The 17,846-nt window shown below is 41.3% G+C and overlaps 1 protein-coding gene across 1 annotated transcript in view; it reads right to left on the bottom strand.

The window, feature by feature from the left end:
* Positions 1 to 17,322, bottom strand: part of LOC124605976 (integrin beta-PS-like) — a 183,033-nt gene extending 165,711 nt beyond the window's left edge. Inside the window, exon 1 of the mRNA XM_047137941.1 lies at positions 17,199 to 17,322. Within this exon, the coding sequence (XP_046993897.1) occupies positions 17,199 to 17,322 (124 nt within the window). The remainder of the gene's footprint in view (positions 1 to 17,198) is intronic.
* Positions 17,323 to 17,846: the final 524 nt, after the last annotated feature.

Genomic DNA, 17,846 nt, shown 5'->3' with positions numbered 1-17,846 from the left:
ATTCTTACATATTATGTACGCTAACATACACGTTCGATATGACTAGAAATTAACCTACTTGATAATTAAAATACTGTTCTCATTTTATTAATTTTTTCTGATACTTTCGTTAAAGTGTGATATCAACTGATGGAAATTAAAATTTGTTCCTAAATATGACGCCATTTGCACATACGCAGTAACACTACGTTTTGCTCTGTAGTGTGTGATGTATTGGTCGTGCTTCCCGTGCAGAACCGTAGTATTTTGTATTAATTTAACAACTAGTTATATGTATGTACGCTTTCTTAAAACAGTCCCACAGGTTCAGTGAGGGCCTCCAGGGCCCAGGCTTTTTGTTGAAAATTGATTTCTATTTAGTTAGGCACCCGGATTCTTTTTCTGCTCTTACACATTCTAACGCCAGCCCTGGGTCATTCCTAGGAAAGTTCTCCGGTGTTCAGATTTAGGACAGCTGTGTTCTCTCTGCAAGGGATATAGACCTTAACAAGAAGTGGCACTAAAAGGAGCAGACAAATAACGTTTGCATACAAAATAACTGTTAAAGAACAGAGTTCATCTCGCATTAAACTGGCGCCATAAGGTTGGAAGAATAGCCATCGCAAGCACTGTAACTGTAAACAAAACACAGTCAACCCAAATGTAGGGTAAACTAAAATCGAAGAACGATGGAAAAAAAAGAAAACATAACGAGATCTGGCAGTCTAAGAAATCTGTTTTCTTACCTCGTTGTTGCGCTTGGTAACTTAGCCTGGATATTCCGTATGTACGGGTTAGTCGCTCGTTTGCCATCACTGTTATTTCACACTCGGTGGAAGAGTTGAAGATGTAAAGTCCAGAACTTTACGTCACTCGCAAGATTTAAACAGCCTGAAAATAAAATTATTTACGTTCGTGGTGCGGTAATGCATTTGTCGCGCAGTTCAGATCTTGTCATGACTGCAGATGGAAGAGACGCCACTGCAACTGTAGAGTCACATTCGCAAGACGCCGGTAGGCACACACGTTTATCTGAAACCGAATCGGCATGTGTCGCTGGGCTTCCACAGAGATCGGCCATTGACGTTGCACTGCGTTATCTAACGCAAACATTTGCTTAATACCAGGTGCGTCTCCATCTCTGGAAGCGAACACGGGATTTTCCCAGCCGTAGGTCTTTGCCTGCAAGAAGACAGATAGCTGAGGAGGGATGCTCTGAAAGAAAAGAAAGGGACACAAAATGTGCCTTGGGGCTTTTTCGCACTTGCCAGTGTCACGTATAATTTTATATATATCCATTTTCGGTGCCTACAGTGTCACATCTTTCAGTGTCACACAAATTTTTATTTTTAAAAGGGGATCACATAAGACAATTTCCATGGGTTCGCCCCTCAAATTTCTCCCTCATGTCACAAAATTGTCGTCTGATGTAGTACAAACTGAAAAAAATTCCTTTTAAAGCACAGTTTCGTATATAATTTATATTCAAAACCTTACACCTGTGTCACAGAACAAATCCTAGATCGAGAATACTTTATACAAGTTTAAGGGAAGAAATGCTTCCGATAATTATTACAGTATTTAAAGAACATCAAAATATGAACAGGCTGAAATGAAAAAACAGTACATGAGACTATGTTAATCAATTTAATTGTAAAAAGCTAAGGAACATATTATTAGCAAAATGATTAATATGCAAAAGTGAAATGCCAAAATGAGCACTTCTCAATTGGGAGTAAATCAAAACAGTCAGAATGGCTGAAAGAGAGCACAGTAACATGAGCCGTAAACGAATAAGAGCTAAGCAACTAAGCAAATAAGAGACTAGGCAAAAATGAGATGCCAACAAAATGAGAGCTGGCCGAATTTTTTTTTTTTCTTTATTGTGATTTTAAACACCTTATACAACGGCGGGCTGTCAGCAGCACAATACGCCGCTCTTCAGCCTTGAGTTTGACAACAAGTAGTACATAAAGGTGGCACAGAGTAGACAGTAAAAACGGTGGGCAAAAAAATGTAGACACTAAAAATCGAAAAAACATGGAGCCGTTCACGCTGGACGAGAAACATCACTAACACGAGGCGACACGGTGCACATAACATGGATGATGGCGACGGCACGTGAACGGTGGTGGCGTGACGGCGAACAACACTACACACAAACGAAGGCACACACACGAAACACTGACGGCGATGATCTCCGGCGCGCGAATGTTCACTGAGCGTGTACGAGTCCGGGGACCTGCCAAGAGAGGAGGTGGAGGAGGAGGAAGGGGAAGGGGAATGGGAGAGGGGAGAGTAGAGATGCCATGGGCAAAGGAGAGAGGGGGAGGGAGGAAGGGTGAGGGGAAGCCCGGGGGAGAGGGGAGGAGGGAGGGGGGAAAGGAAAGAGAAGGGAAGGGAAGGGAGGGAGGGAGGGTGCCTAAAGGAAAGGACACAGGAGGTGGGGGGGGGAGGATCAAAGTTGATAGGAGGGGTAGATGCAGGGGAGGAGGACATCATCAGGGAGGGGGAGCTGGCGGAAGCCACCTTGGGAGAGGGTAAGGAGGGTGGAGAGATGGAGACCGGGTGGGACGTGCGAATACAGGCGCGGCAGCGGGCGGGGGTGGGAGAGGATCGGGGAGACGAGCGGGTGAGGAGGATCAAGTTTGCGGGAGGTGTACAGGATCCGTATCCCTTCAAGGGAAAGGAGGAGGTGGGGGAAGGGGATGAGATTGTACAGGATCCGCGTGGGGGAGGGGAGACGGATGCGATAGGCGAGGCAGAGAGCATGACGTTCAAGGATTTGGAGGGATTTATAAAAGGTAGGGGGGGGGGGGGGTGGAGATCCAAGCCGGATGGGCATAACAAAGGATAGGGCGGATGAGGGACTTATAGGTGTGGAGGATGGTGGAGGGGTCCAGACCCCACGTACGGCCGGAGAGGAGCTTGAGGAGACTGAGTCGGGAGTGTGCCTTGGCTTGGATTGTCCGGAGGTGGGGAGTCCAGGAGAGGCGACGGTCGAGGGTGACGCCAAGGTACTTAAGGGTGGGAGTGAGGGCGATAGGACGGCCATAGATGGTGAGATAGAAATCAAGGAGGCGGAAGGAAGGGGTGGTTTTGCCTACAATGATCGCCTGAGAGAGCTGGCCGAACTCCGTCGGCACTTATATACGGTTGCGCTCGTGGAGGCACCTCGCGGCCCGTAGGCACACGCGCGCCTGCTATCGCAATGTACTCTTAGCGCTCGCGGCGGCGTCTAGCGCCCCGTACGCAAGTTGTGCGATTGCTGTCGCAGGTCGACCCTTAATCTATGCTATTACACCAGTCAACTGACCTCCGAGTATGCCTCTCTGGGTATTTCACATTTACGATGGATAGTCATAAAGTTTCAGCTATCACCTCGAGAAATTAAGTTGCGAGTATAAAACTTGGAGATGACGTCTCGAAAAATACACATAAAAAAAGTTTTGCAGCACACCTTTCTTTCGAAATCCAGAAAACAAAAACGGTTCTGAGCTGCGCGTATTTGTAATGTGTTCAGATCATCAAATCAGAAAGTCAAACATTTGTGTAATAAGAGAATCGTCTGTTTCCCATGGGGGTTTCTTCACAGCACTACTGAGCAATGTCAATACGTGGCGAAATGTCACCTTGTTCGGATGTAGGCTTGAATTCATTGCGGCATACCATCGATGAGACCATCAAGCCAGCCCGTAAGTGGTCTTTGTCTACGTCCAAAAACACCTCGTTTCAGTCGCTCCCGCACATTATCGATAGGGTTCTTGCTCGGGGAACAGGTAGACTGTTTCATTCTGGTGATCACAGAATGCTGAAGAAACGGGTTCACTAGAACAGCACGATAAATACGCGAGTTATCACCCCTCAAGAAGAAACTGTCACCAAAACGTTGGCGATACGATTCCACTACTGCTTGCAGAATCTCGTCCCTGCACCGCAAGAGCACTGAGACTGCTTTTAATAACCACGAGAAGATAGCCTGCACCCATGTTATCTCACCACAGAACCTCACTTCACCACCACCTTGTTGCATTTGTAGATCACAGTGTTGGAGGCGTTAGATATTACCGGATTCCCTCTAAAAACTTTATCTGTGATTGTCAAGGTACAAACAGATCCGAGTTTCATCTGTAAACAACATCCGATGCCAGTCCTGGAGTGTCCATTCTGGATGAAAAATGGTTCAAATGGCTCTGAGCACTATGGGACTTAACTTCTCAGGTCATCAGTCCCCTAGAACTTAGAACTACTTAAAACTAATGTTGTGTTGGCAGAAGAGCCAACACCGTGTTACTAGTGGAGGTCGAAATGCACGCGTTTTAGCTCACGCAGGCTGGCGTGAGGAGGGAAGGACTATACTGACGTGAGATCTGGAACATGACATAGAATCAGAATTCAGAAAGCGGACGTAATTAGTTTCATACTTAACTTTAATCCATTAATGATGAACGTCGCTCTTGAAGGTACATGATCCACAATATCAATAGTAACTGAATATGGCGCCTTGCTAGGTCGTAGCAAATGACGTAGCTGAAGGCTATGCTAAACTGTCGTCTCTGCTAATGAGAGCGTATGTATACAGTGAACCATTGCTAGCAAAGTCGGCTGCACAACTGGGGCGAGTGCTAGGGAGTCTCTCTAGACTAGACCTGCCGTGTGGCGGCGCTCGGTCTGCAATCACTGATAGTAGCGACACGCGGGTCCGACGTATACTAACGGACCGCGGCCGATTTAAAGGCCACCACCTAGCAAGTGTGGTGTCTGGCGGTGACACCACACCTAACTAACCTAAGGACATCACACACATCCATGCCCGAGGCAGGATTCGAACCTGCGACCGTAGCGGTCGCGCGGTTCCAGACTGCAAGGCCTAGAACCGCTCGGCCACTCCGGCCGGCATTTGGATGATTTCTTGCCCATTAGGAACGGTGTCCATGGTGTTGTGGTGTAAGACGTGATGCTCGCCGAGATCGTCGGGAATGGAGATTCGTACCATGCAATCGACTCCTAACAACTGATGCGACTACAGGGCATTCTGCAGCTTCTTCGAACACCGAATTCGGCTCTGGACCACTCAGTCCACAGTTCCTTTGATTTAAAAGTCGTAGATATCGATCTTCCCGTGTACCTGTCGAACGTGGACGGTCTGTGCGGTGTAAGTCTTCAGCACCACCTATCAACTGGAACCAATTCCGTGTCCTCCGCACCACATAACTTTGACTCCCGTGCACACGTCGAGCAAATTTCTTGGTAGACAAGACTTCTGCAACGAACGTGATTAGGCGAAATCGATCGTTGGTGGTGATTGTCCGTGGTGGCATGATGGAATTTCACTCTACTATTCCACGGACGACTTCAATGCATCCCTAGTGGTGCTTTACTCTGAACTGATGCTGCAGTCCTTTAGTGTGCGTAGGGATGTTCCGATAGAAGTAAAGGCAGGAAGGTATTCGATGCTTTTGTCTCGATACCAAGTACTTCTAAAATCGAATCATTATTTAGATACTTACTCGGTATCGAAAGTGAAGTATTTGTATCGAACTGCTTTTACACGCATATTCGAGTAGTAAGTGACTGTTTGCTTGTGTCTGCTGTAGAGATAGAGGCACTCACCCAACATACAGCTTTATTAAGGTCTTACGGATAAGTCACAAGACAAGAATCTGGACAAAAATATGTTACAGTATCCAAATTTACACTAATGATTAATTCTTTGCAACAGAACTCACTAGTATTGCACCAGTCCCACCAACTGTCGATGAATGCAAGGATGTTTTATTGAGAGAGCTGAAGTAAAAGTATGGGTTAACTGAAATAGATGATTACGTAGCCATTGCCGCTCTGTTGGACCCAAGGTTCACAAACCTGCATTTTCAAGATCCAGCAGCATGTGGGCGAGCCGAGCCACACAAAAACTGAAAATTATGGTTTATAAGCACCAAGTAGCCCAAGTGAATCACAGAAAGATCGTGATTCGTCTACGGTAACACGCGATTACGACTTTCGGAAACATTATAAACAACTAGCTGGTCACCGCAACAAAGAAAAAGGAAATACATCGAAGTGATGAAGCATCTATTTGTTTGTCAAACACTGTAATATCTTTAAAAAGAAATTCATTTGCGTAATTGGAACACATGAAGGTCATTTTCCCAAGTTTGTATACATGTGCTCAACAATGACTCATTGTCGTTGCAACACGTGGGCCTCGTGAGTATTATTTTATTTTCAAAAGTTTGTGCAACTATGGCTCAGAATAGAAATAAGTTGTCTCCTAAACATTTACACAATGCTCCTGTTGGGGAAACCTTCCAATCGGTGAACTTTCTGTTTAAGGACCGTCATTAATAAGGAAATAAAGGTACTTAAAGTGTTGTTTTCGACTACATAAAATAGGCAATCAAGTAAAATACCATATATACTCGGCATTCATTTGCATAAAAATTTAAATTAAAAAAGTATCAATATGAGTAGCTATCTACACTTTTGAAGTATTCATATGAGTAATATCGTAAGATGATTGAAGCACTACTCATTCGAGCAGGCACCACTTCGACGGTATCGGAACATCCCTCAGAGTGCTGTGTTCTACTCGTAGGTAGCTCTTGGTAACTGTGTATTTGTTTACAAACAATGTCAGGGGTGATATTGCGATTGGTGCATCAACAGTCAAAGTAATAAAACACCTGTACGACGTATCTGGATGAGGTAAAACTTTTGTAGATGTATGTATTCTCGCTACACTGCGAAACATTTTCTTTCCAACGATGGACTACTTGGCGGATATCTTGGCTAGAGAAGTCAGCATTTTGGCTGTTCAGAAAACTGGTCACCTCGAAAATCATATCCTCAGCTTGTTGTCTAGTGGCTAGCGTTGCTGCCGCTGGATCGCGGCCCCTGGGTTCGATTCCTGACCGGGTTGGGGGTTTTCTCTGCCCAGGGACTGGGTAGTTTGGTTGTTCTCATCATTTCATCATCATTCGGGAAAGTGGCGGAACTGGACAGTGCAAAGATTGGGAATTTGTATGGGCGCTTATAACCACGCAGTTGAGTGCTACACAGACCAGATACACTGAAGAGCCAAAGAAACTGGTACACCTGCCTGGTATCGTGTAGGGACCCTGTGAACACGCAGAAGTGCCGCAACACGACGTCTGAAGAAGTACTGGAGGGAACTGACACCATGAATCCTTCAGGGTTGTCCATAAATTGGTAAGCATACGAGGACGTGGAGATCTCTTCTGAATAGCACGTTGCAAGGCATCCCAGACATGTTCCGTAATGTTCATGTCTGGGGAGTTTGGTGGCCAGAGGAAGTATTAAACTCAGAAGAGTGTTCCTGGCGCCACTCTGTAGCAATTCTGGAGGTGTGGGGTATCGCATTGTCCTATTGGAATTGCTGAAGTCCATGGAATGGACAATGGACACGAATGGGTGCAGGTGGTCAGACAGGATGGTCACGTTCGTGTCACCCATCAGAGTCGTATCTACACGTATCAGGGATCACATATCACTCCAACTACACGCGCCCGACACCATTACAGAGCCTCCACCACCTTGAACAGTCCCCTGCTGACATGCAGTGTTCATGGATTCATGAGGTTGCCTCCATACCTGTACACGTTCATCCTTCGATACAATTTGGAACAAGACTCGTCTGCCCAGCCAACATGTTTTCCGTAAACTACAGTCCAATATCATGCCCAGGTGAGGTGTAAAGCTTTGTGTCGTGCAGTCATCAAGAGTAGATGAGTGGGCCTTCGGCTTCGAAAGCCCATACCGTTGATGTTTCATTGAATGGTTCTCACTCTGACACTTGTTGATGGCCCAGCATTGAAATCTGCAGCAATTTGCGGAAGAGTTGCACTTGTGTCATGATGAACGATCCTTTTCAGTCGTCGTTGATCCCATTCTTGCAAGATCTTTTTCCGGCCACATAGACGTCGGAGAGTTGCAGTTTTACTGGTTTCCTGGTATTCACAAAACACTCGTGAAATGGTCGTATGGGTAAATCCCCACTTTATCGCTACCTCACGCAGGCTATAAAACCATGTTCAAACTCACTTAAAATCTTGATAACCTGCCATTGTAGCAGCAGTAACCGATCTAACAACTGCGCCAGACACTTGTCTTATATAGGTGTTGTTGTCCGCAGCACCTTATTCTGCCTATTTACATATCTCTCTATTTGAATACGCATTCCTATGCCAGTTTCTTTGGCGTTTCAGTGTATCATCATCATAATCGAAAATCACCTTATCCGCCATCCTGGATATGTCTACCAAAAAAATCGTTTCTTCACCTGAGGTAAGAGGAATAAGTCACCAGCTACCAAGCCAGGAGGCTAAGTGGGCTGAGTCAAAATTTGATGTACGAAGTGTGTGAGAAAAGTAGCGAGACTGATTTTTTTATCTACCAAAGATTTAATTTTTTCAAACAACAATATTGTTGTACTTCCATTCAGCAGCTCTTCACTGACGGAGTCGTTTCCATTATTGGCAGCCGCGCTGAAACGCTCAACTGGTAGGGCCTTTAACAGGTGTGTCACATTCTTTTAAATGTTCTCCAGAGCCCCAAAATAACATCCTTTTAAGACATTTCTTAATTTCCGGAAAAGTAAAAAGTCTCAAGAACTTAGATAGATGAATAGGGGGGCTGTGGAACAACAGGACTGCCTTTTGGGATCAAAAACTCTGTGATGGAAATGGCCATGTGACATGGGCCGTTGTCATGGTGCAGCATCCACTTGTCTGCATTGTCCGGTCTCACTCGTTTCACCCTTTTCCTGAGCCTTTCAAGGACATTTTTATAAAACACTCGTTTGGCAGTTCGTTCTGGAGGAACAAATTCTTTGTGGACGATACCCCTACTGTCAAAAAAGTAAATTGTCATTGCTTTCATCTTTGATTCAAGCTTTTTTCGATCGAGGAGACGTCTCAGCGTGCCACTCCTCCCTTTGCCGGTTTGTCTCAGGAACATACTCAAAACTCGAGGATTCATCGCCTGTAAGCACACGACTGAACAATTAGTGATCATTGGTAATCCTCTCAAAATGATCAACACACACATTTCTTCGATTGTTATTCTGCTCAGTTGTGAGGTTTTTCGGTACCATATGCAAAACTTAGAATATGCAAAACTTTCGTATATGGATAACTTCGGTTAAAATTTGATGTAAGGTGAAAGTGTTCAAATTTAACAGATCACCCGTTTTGTTAAACGTCGGCCTGATCTCACAATATTATGCACACGTTCGACGTTTTCGTCGATTTTTGAAGCTGAAGGTGTGCCTGAGTGTTCAACGTGTTCTCGCCTTCCGAAAGTGATCTGCGCCAGCGAAAAACTTGTGCTCTTGGTAACGAACGTTCCCAATCGGCCTGTTTCAGCTTTTCAAAATTCCGCAAGTTTAACACAAAACTTTATGGTGTAACGTTGCTCTAAATCCGCTGTTCCATTTTCGTAACACACAACAAGAACACAGTTTCACCACAGTCTAATATAGATTGTGGTTTCACTGATGGCGCTCTCAAAAGTCACATGGTGTCTGCACAGAGCTGAAACTTAAGACTCAGCATCTGGAAGGAATGAACACACCGGCCTACATAAGTAGAAAAACGCAACGTTGCCAGATCGGTGGCAGTTTTGTCACTCTCGTGACTTTCCTCCCACACCTCGTACAAAAGAGACAGTACATGATGGCGTCTTGCGCAGGAAGAGCTGTGGCATTGTGTAGCAGAAACACCCCTTCGGATAACTTATGGCGAAGGTTTTACTTCACAGCCTCGGTAGCCGCATCAGGAGATTACGGTAGCGTGCTCGTATAACGGTTTGCGCCTTACGAGAATAATCTGAAAACTCTACATCATGGCAGCCCCAAAGACAGGGCCGCTTCTACCACTAGGCCAGACTAGGCGGCGGCCTATGGTGGCAAAATCTGGGGCTGGCAATGGGCATAAAAAATTAATTTCAAATCAAATAGCAAAAAATTTGAGCGTTGGGAGAAGAAATGAAAACGAGGAAACATTAAAACGCCAAATTGTTTTCAAAAACTTACGGAAGACTTTAATAAGTCTTTGCTCATTTTGACAAAAGTAAACACATTGCCTCTACCTGCCTCAAAACTTAAGCAGCAGCTACTACGTACGAAACGGAAACAAACATGACAGTTATTTATTTATTTATTTTATTGCGAGTTCCATTGATCCTGTGAGCAATGGAGTTGCAACGGTATGGAATGAATCAGTATCCTTACAATGTTAACAGTACAGCAGTACATAATATGGTTATTTCATGCATGACTCATAGTAACAACATGGAACACTAAAAGAAATAAAAACATATTATACACATCAGAATTAATACTTGTGTGTACACTTTGAAATTAGCAATACCAAAGTATTTGAGCAACAATATAACACTACAGCAACAAGTAGTTTACACATACACCTACATTGAATGGCTAACTCAATTGTATAATAAAAACTTGCTCCTCTGCACTAAAAAAATTCACTGATTGAATAGAGTGACTTTTGTAGTAGGTATTCCTTCAGTTTGCTCTTGAACTCTGATGTTTCAGGAGCAAGACTTTTGATGACACTGGGTAGACCATTGTAAATTTTGATGCCTGTAAAATTCACTACTTTCTGTTCAAGGATATAGTCTGACTGGCTGCTGAGAAAGTCCGCTTTTGACCTTGTGTTGTGACCATGATATTTACTATTGGTTTTGTAGAGACAGTGGTTTTTTATTAATGAAACACACAAGGGAGTATATGTACTGAGATATCTTTGTAAATACATATAGTTTCCTAAACAGATTCCTATGTGAGTGCCTTGATTGCACACCACTCCTGATGCATGTAGCTCTCTTCTGAGCATTAAAACTTTTTTTTTCCAAGGGCTGGTTGCCCTAAAAGATGATTCTGTAAGACAAAAGTGCATGGAAATATCCGAAATAAGCAGCGCTTATGGCATCCTTATGTGTGGTTGATTTAATTATGCGTAAGGGAAATGTTGCAGAATGTAACCTTTTTTCTAGATCTACGATATGGTTGGACCAATTTAGTTTGCAATCTATGTACACACCCAGGAACTTAGCTGTGTCAACTTGCTTTATTTGTTGTCCATTAATTCTATATTTATATCCTCTGGTTCTTTATGTTCCGTATGAAACTGTATACAATGAGTTTTTTTTATATTCAGAAAGAGTCCATTACAGTTAAATGATTTCCGAATGTCATCAAATTTATTGTTCGCAGATGTTTCCCAGTAGCTTCCTGTTGCTTTATCAACTAGAAGAAATGTATCGTCAGCAAATAAGGTGAACTTGCTCACTGAGTTGGTGCAGTGTGAGAGGTATTTATAAATGTAAGAAACAGTAACAGTCCCAATACCGAGCCTTGATGCACTTCAGTGTTGACTGTGCCCCACTTGGATTAAGCTGGGATTCCATTACTGTCAGCAATTACTACCTTTTGTTTCTATCTGTAAGGTAGGATTTAACTCATGTCCCCATTATTCCACTTAACCTTTAGTAGTCTGCTTTATTTAGCAGAATTTCATGGTTGACACAGTCAGAAGCCTTGGAGAGGTCACATAGGATTCCAGTTGGTGCAAATTTTCTGTTAAGAGATTTAAGAATTTGATTGATGAAAGAGAAAATGGCATCATCAATGGATAGGCCTTGCCAGAAACCAGTGACTGAGAATGTTATGGCTGTTCTCCTGAATACCAGTTTCTCAAGGATCTTTGAAAAACTTGATAGGAGGGGTTTTGAGTGGTAGTTTGTTACATCAATTTTTCACCTTTCTTGAAAAGTGGCTTCACACAGGCATATTTTAATGTAAGTGGAATGATACCTTGTTTTAGGGATTCATTAAAAATGTCATACAAGACTGCATTTATATAACTATCACAGTGCTTAAGTACCTTAGTTGAAATGTTATTGACCCCACAGCATCATCTCTCTGATTGTCTTAATGATCTCACTAATTGTTATGGGGCTTACCTGCATCTGGCAAACTCTGGCATTGTTAGCTTTATGCAGAAGGTCTATTGCATCACTCACTGAGCTTTCACAGCCAATTTTTTCAGTAGCTGTTAAAAAATGTTTATTGAGGATATTAGCAACTTCCTCAGTATCTTTTACAATATTTCCATCCTGAACTAATTCTGTGTCAGTCATGTACTCTACATTTTTACCACTCTCCCTTTTTATAACTTACCAGATGGTTTTTGATTTGTATTTGAGTTATCAATTTCAGATGTTCTGTGCATAGTTTTGGATTTTTTATTACCCTTTTTAAAATTTTACAGTACAATCTGTAGTCCTCTTTTTTGACGGGATCATTCGACAGCCTTAGGGATTCGTATAAATCTCTTTTTGGTGTGCAGAAAATTCTGATTCCTTTAACAATCCAAAGTTTCTGTTTTGTGGCCTGAGGATTGTTTATCTGGGTTATTTTTGGAAATACAGCTTCAAACAATGACACAAACTCATTAGAGAACATATTAAATTTTTCATTAATATTCTCTCTCCATAAATACAGCGGTCCAGTCGATCTGCTGTAAGGGAAGGTTGAAGATTTCTAAGTTATCATTATTGACTGGCCTGACAGTTTTAAGGGAGTGATTTGGTTTATCACACAGTTTGATATCATTCACTGTAAGCAGCTGATCATCATGATCTGACAAACCATTGAGAGTTTGACTTACAATAATACTGATGCTTCTTTGTCTGTCCAGGAATATATTGTCAATCACTGATTCATTTCTGTTTAGCTCTGGAGCAGAGTGCGTGTGCTGGCTTGCTGAAGTTAACAAAGAATTTGTGAACTGTATCACGAGTGTCCAGTAAACATACAATGAATCTGAGTGATGCTTTTCATGTGAAATAAGCATAAAATAAGAATAAAGTACTATCGTGCAGAGTATTACTTCTGATAAAGTTTAAATGTTACTCTTAGGGTGCAATACATAAAAAACAAAGCTACAATTTCATTTCGTACTGAAATCTCATTGTGATTGTGTACAAGAAAAAAATGTGAAGCCAAAAATTTACTGTACAATAGAAGGAATATTCCAAGTTCAGTCACTTTGTTTGAAGAAAGAGTTTAATGAAAAAATGTACTTAAGAAATGTTTTCTCTTTACTTACGATTTAACGACCACCATGAGCAATTCAATGGACTACAAGCAGTTGCCTGTTCCTAATTTAGGGCCACTGACTCTAGGGAAAGGAAAGACACAGTGTCTTTAGACATGCCCCACCAGGATTCGAACCCAAACCCATATCTGACGAATGATCAGATGCCAATCACTTAGCCCACTGCTGTACCAGGTTGGCTGACAAAAGTTGTAGAGCACTCAATAGAAAAAGTCAAACAAGGCACCATTTACTTGTTTAATCACAAGAAACTGGATGCTGGAAAAGATGAAATTTATTCCTTATTCTAAAATTATTTCAGTTAAGACAGAAACACCATGGTTATCCACATGACCTAGTTTGTTGCTTTGGCATGTCTCCCATCAGTACAGCATAATTAATTTGCACCAGAATATTTTTCCACACCTTTATTAGTTTATTTTCTTGCAATTAAATAAAATAAGTAATTGATACCAAATTTGGATGCACTGGTATATTGAGCTGAATTATAATTTAAATTCTTCCTATTTCAATTATTTTTGGAAAATTCAGAAATTGAGGAGAAGAAATAGGAAATTGAAGACACTTGTTGTCATTAACACTTAAAGGAACTGAGGACAATGCATGAAAATTGTGGACTGTCAGCAGAAAATGAGGATGTCTGGTCACTTTAGTTTAATGATAGATACCGGGCAGGAAACTTTTGGTAGTAAAAAAGAGAGGACATCAATTTTGTTCTTGCCTAGGGAAGCAAAATGCCTAGCAATAGCACTACCCAGAAAACAGTGTCACCTTGCGCAATGATGGTTTGGTCTCTGACTTTTACAGCAATAGTGAATACACATATACCCATTGATTGTTTTGCTATTCTGTCTTGGGGTCACAGTGGTATACACAGCACTCTTCCATAGACATGAGGCAGCTAAATAAGTCATCTGGATTGGCCTGACACAGCTGCAAAATTTCCGCTGCTGACTGGGTTCGGAGATTTTTTGAATGGTTATGAGCAGTCACAGAAGCCAGTGGCTGGTGATTTTGACATGTTCAGATTGTTGTGCAAGATGTTGAAAACTGATCCATGACTGTTTTTCAGTTTTCCCCTGTCACCTCGATTATGACACATCTATCTTCGTGCACCAGGGTCATCATTTCTCTTGCGATTTCCGGTCCTTCGTAGACTAATTGATGGCCACTTTTTTGTTCAACATTCAGACTCATTTGACCACACTGGGGTTATGTACGGGTCATACAATGTAACATTATGGAAGAGTGTTGTAACTTGAGGATGGTGTACCAAGGAACACTCACTGTTTCTTGGTTGTTGTTTAAATCTAGTGACCGATTTTAGAATCACATGAAGGAACGCCTGCTAGAGAGAGCCATCAGCAACGTCTGGCATTTTCTACTGTTTTTGTAGTTGTGATACATGAGGCCGTGTGTTTTTTCATTTGTTGTAAATTTTTCAGATCTACATACGCAAGTGCTGTGTAATATATTAAAGCTATTTGGTGGATATCATTAATTTTCAGTTACAGAATTTTGTGGTAAACAAAATTCAATGTATTTTTTAAAATTGTTATAAACCTGTGTACAGCTAAGCCACACTTTGTTAGTTGTGCAACATCTCGCACTCTGAAGTGGAAAAAGTTATTCTACAATGAAACATGTGATATTTCGTAATTAACTGAGTTTCTTTAATATCTTAACAATTTTATCTGTCTTGGAAATAGAAACCTCTGTTGATTTTCAGTACCTTGTATTTCAAAATGCATTTAACTTTTAATTCGTTTTTGATAATACCTCTACTTAATTTGTTTTCACTAACTGATTATAGGTGCATAGTAAATTAATAATGTAACAGACTATGAAATACAGTACTGAGGAGACTTTTTCAGTTGCAACACATTTAAATTTCAATAGAATATTTGTTCCTACATATATGACCATGTTCTACCTCGGAACACTTTTTCACATTTGGAAAAACCTTCATTTTCCTGAGTAACTTATGTAATGGAATAAGAAAATATATTAAATTTATATTACAGGCCTAGCTAGTGGTGAAATCCCGAAAAGTGCTCCAACATTCTACTTTACTGCTGTCCACTTCCACCAGCTCAGCAAGGATTTTTGCAGCATTGTTGCCCTCGAAATGCAGAAAACTAATTATTGCATGATACTCCACTTTATGTGTTGGCTGTACCATTCTGTTTTTGTTTCTCCCTTCAGTGTGCTATGTTACAGGGATTTCAGTCTGTGCTACATCTGCAAACAAATAAAGATGCTAACTTCGTTTTTTTCTGCAGTGATGACCCATATAAAATGAACCAAATGCGCTGAAATGTATGAATGCATTGATAGGGATGATATCTATGAAGATGCAATGGCATTTACTGCCTGCCAAAAAAGTGAAGTGCCCTGGAGACATGGCCATATGTCAGTGAATTTTGCACACGTACACATTGTCAGCAGGTATGCAAACTATTAGAGTTGCAATTCTGTGTGACAGACAGAGTGGTCACCAGAGTGCATTAATGTTGAAACTTTCTGACAGATTAAAACTGGATCAGGACTCAAACCTGGGACCTTTGCCTTTCACAGGCAAATGCTCTCTCTGTCAACTGAACTACCAAAGCACAACTCACAACCCATCCCCAAAGTTTTATTTCTGTTATTACCTCATCTCCTACCTTCCAGACATCACAGATCTCCTGCGTAACTTGTGGGACTAGCACTCCTTTCTTCCAGGAACTCGGCACAACATGCTGTCATAGAATTATTGTACTAGCAAACAAAGTTGACACTCAGTGCAGTGGGTGATGTGAGTGACTGTAAAGGCATTTCCCATTTACAATCACTCCCATCAGCCACTGTGCTGAGTGTCAATTTTGTTTGCACATTTAATACAGATTTAGCAGTCCAGTTGGTATGTGTGTACGATACTGTCTAATACTGGTGTGATAAGAACCTTCTTGGTTCAGTCGTCAACTGTCATGACTCAATCATACAGGCCAATATGAGGTTGCTTTCAGGGTTCATCTTGACAAATTCTGGTCCTGGGTCACACTTTACCCAAACAATCCAAAAATGTATCTTTCAAAACACATTTGATTTAGCTTTATGTATGCCAGCCAACTTTAAAATGTAGCAGGGATGAAAATAATGACAATAAGTCAGTTAACAACTAGACGTCAAGTTTTGTAAGCGAACAGTGACATAGATGACATCAATGTTGAATAAAAGTTTTTAATATTTATTTTCTCCACTTTCAGGAATATTAATGAGTTGTATTTTTGCTGGCTATTTTTGTTAATAACATAAAGGTTTATCTGTCTTTTTTGATATGTTTTCCTATTTTAGATTTTTAATCCTTTCAGAGTTGACCTACCATTATTGGTACACAAATAAAAATATCTTTATTTGTGTGTGTGTGTGTGTGTGTGTGTGTATTTTCTATCTCAATTTCCTTACTCATTGAATATGCTGGATTTAATCAGATGAGGGTGTAATTACAGATCGTAAAATCGAAGAGGCAGCATAATATCAAAAGATATATTGGTGCATGGCATATAGCACTGAAGTATTCTCCCCTTTTAATATCAAAGTAATTGTCATTAAAAAAATGCTGGGTTGAAATTATCAATCGTTTGGGGTTACTTTGTGACGGATTTTAGTATTTTCCTTGCTTTTTGAATTTGAAAGGCATTATGTTCTGTAACCATTCCTCCTAGTGAGCCGCCCCCCCCCCCCCCCCTCCAATTTTGTCCCAATTTTACCCCATCGGTTGGGGTAACATTTGAACAAGTCATTTTTCTGGCTAAAATCAGTAAACAAAAAATAACTATCCAAATGTTAGATGACCAATTCTTTATTTGGACCAGTATTGGCTTCACTGCAATGACATAAAAGTAATTAGTAACATAGAAATTTAAAAAATAATAGATTTAACACATTAAAGAGTTTGAGGAACTGTGCAGAGATACAAAAGATACAAAATCATGAAAAATATTGAAAATCAAAAAAAGGCATGTCATAAAATACACATTTCATACAGTCCTAACTCCATTATGTAAAAAATACCTCGACGACCAACTTGCTCTGCCAGGCTGATGATTTGGATAACTTTTTCTGCAGCATATTCTAGAACATCATCTTTCTTGGACCACTTCCACTTGTTTCCACATTTTTCTATGGTGGACACCATGTTACCCATCATTGTTGTTTTTGTGACTTGTCCTGGATACATTCCATCTCTTTCAGCAAATTGTCAAAGAATGCATTCATGATTTCTTTGTCATTTGCTGCACTTGCATACGAGATGTTTTTTGCCACCCTGTGTGTCAAAACAGCATTGTGCCCTGCTATTCCAGGAAAGTTGTTTTTAAACCTGTCTTCCTTCCTGCTGCGTCTGTCAAGGTATCTTTACCGTACATTGGAGGTCGAGTGTCTGCATGGGGAATCCAAAACTTGATAAAGTTATTGCATGGGAAACAAACTGCTCCTCTCTGTAAATACAAAATGCCTGCCAACTGTTTCCCCATGCCTTTCTTCAACTTTTAGTATTAGAGTGTTCTTTGGACTGCCATGATTTTGACATGCCTTCCAGTATGTCAGGGTTTTCATTTTAATAGCGTTAATACCCTCTTGGAGACTTTCCTCAGTATAATTTCTTTACATCCTTGACCCAAGGGTCCGTTTATATTTTTGTGCCATACTTTGATGGTTCCT

Source organism: Schistocerca americana, chromosome 3 (genome assembly GCF_021461395.2).
Source record: "Schistocerca americana isolate TAMUIC-IGC-003095 chromosome 3, iqSchAmer2.1, whole genome shotgun sequence".
Classification (NCBI taxonomy): Eukaryota; Metazoa; Arthropoda; class Insecta; order Orthoptera; family Acrididae; genus Schistocerca; species Schistocerca americana.
Note: the sequence above shows the minus strand (reverse complement) of the source record. Positions and strands in the feature narration are given on the sequence as shown.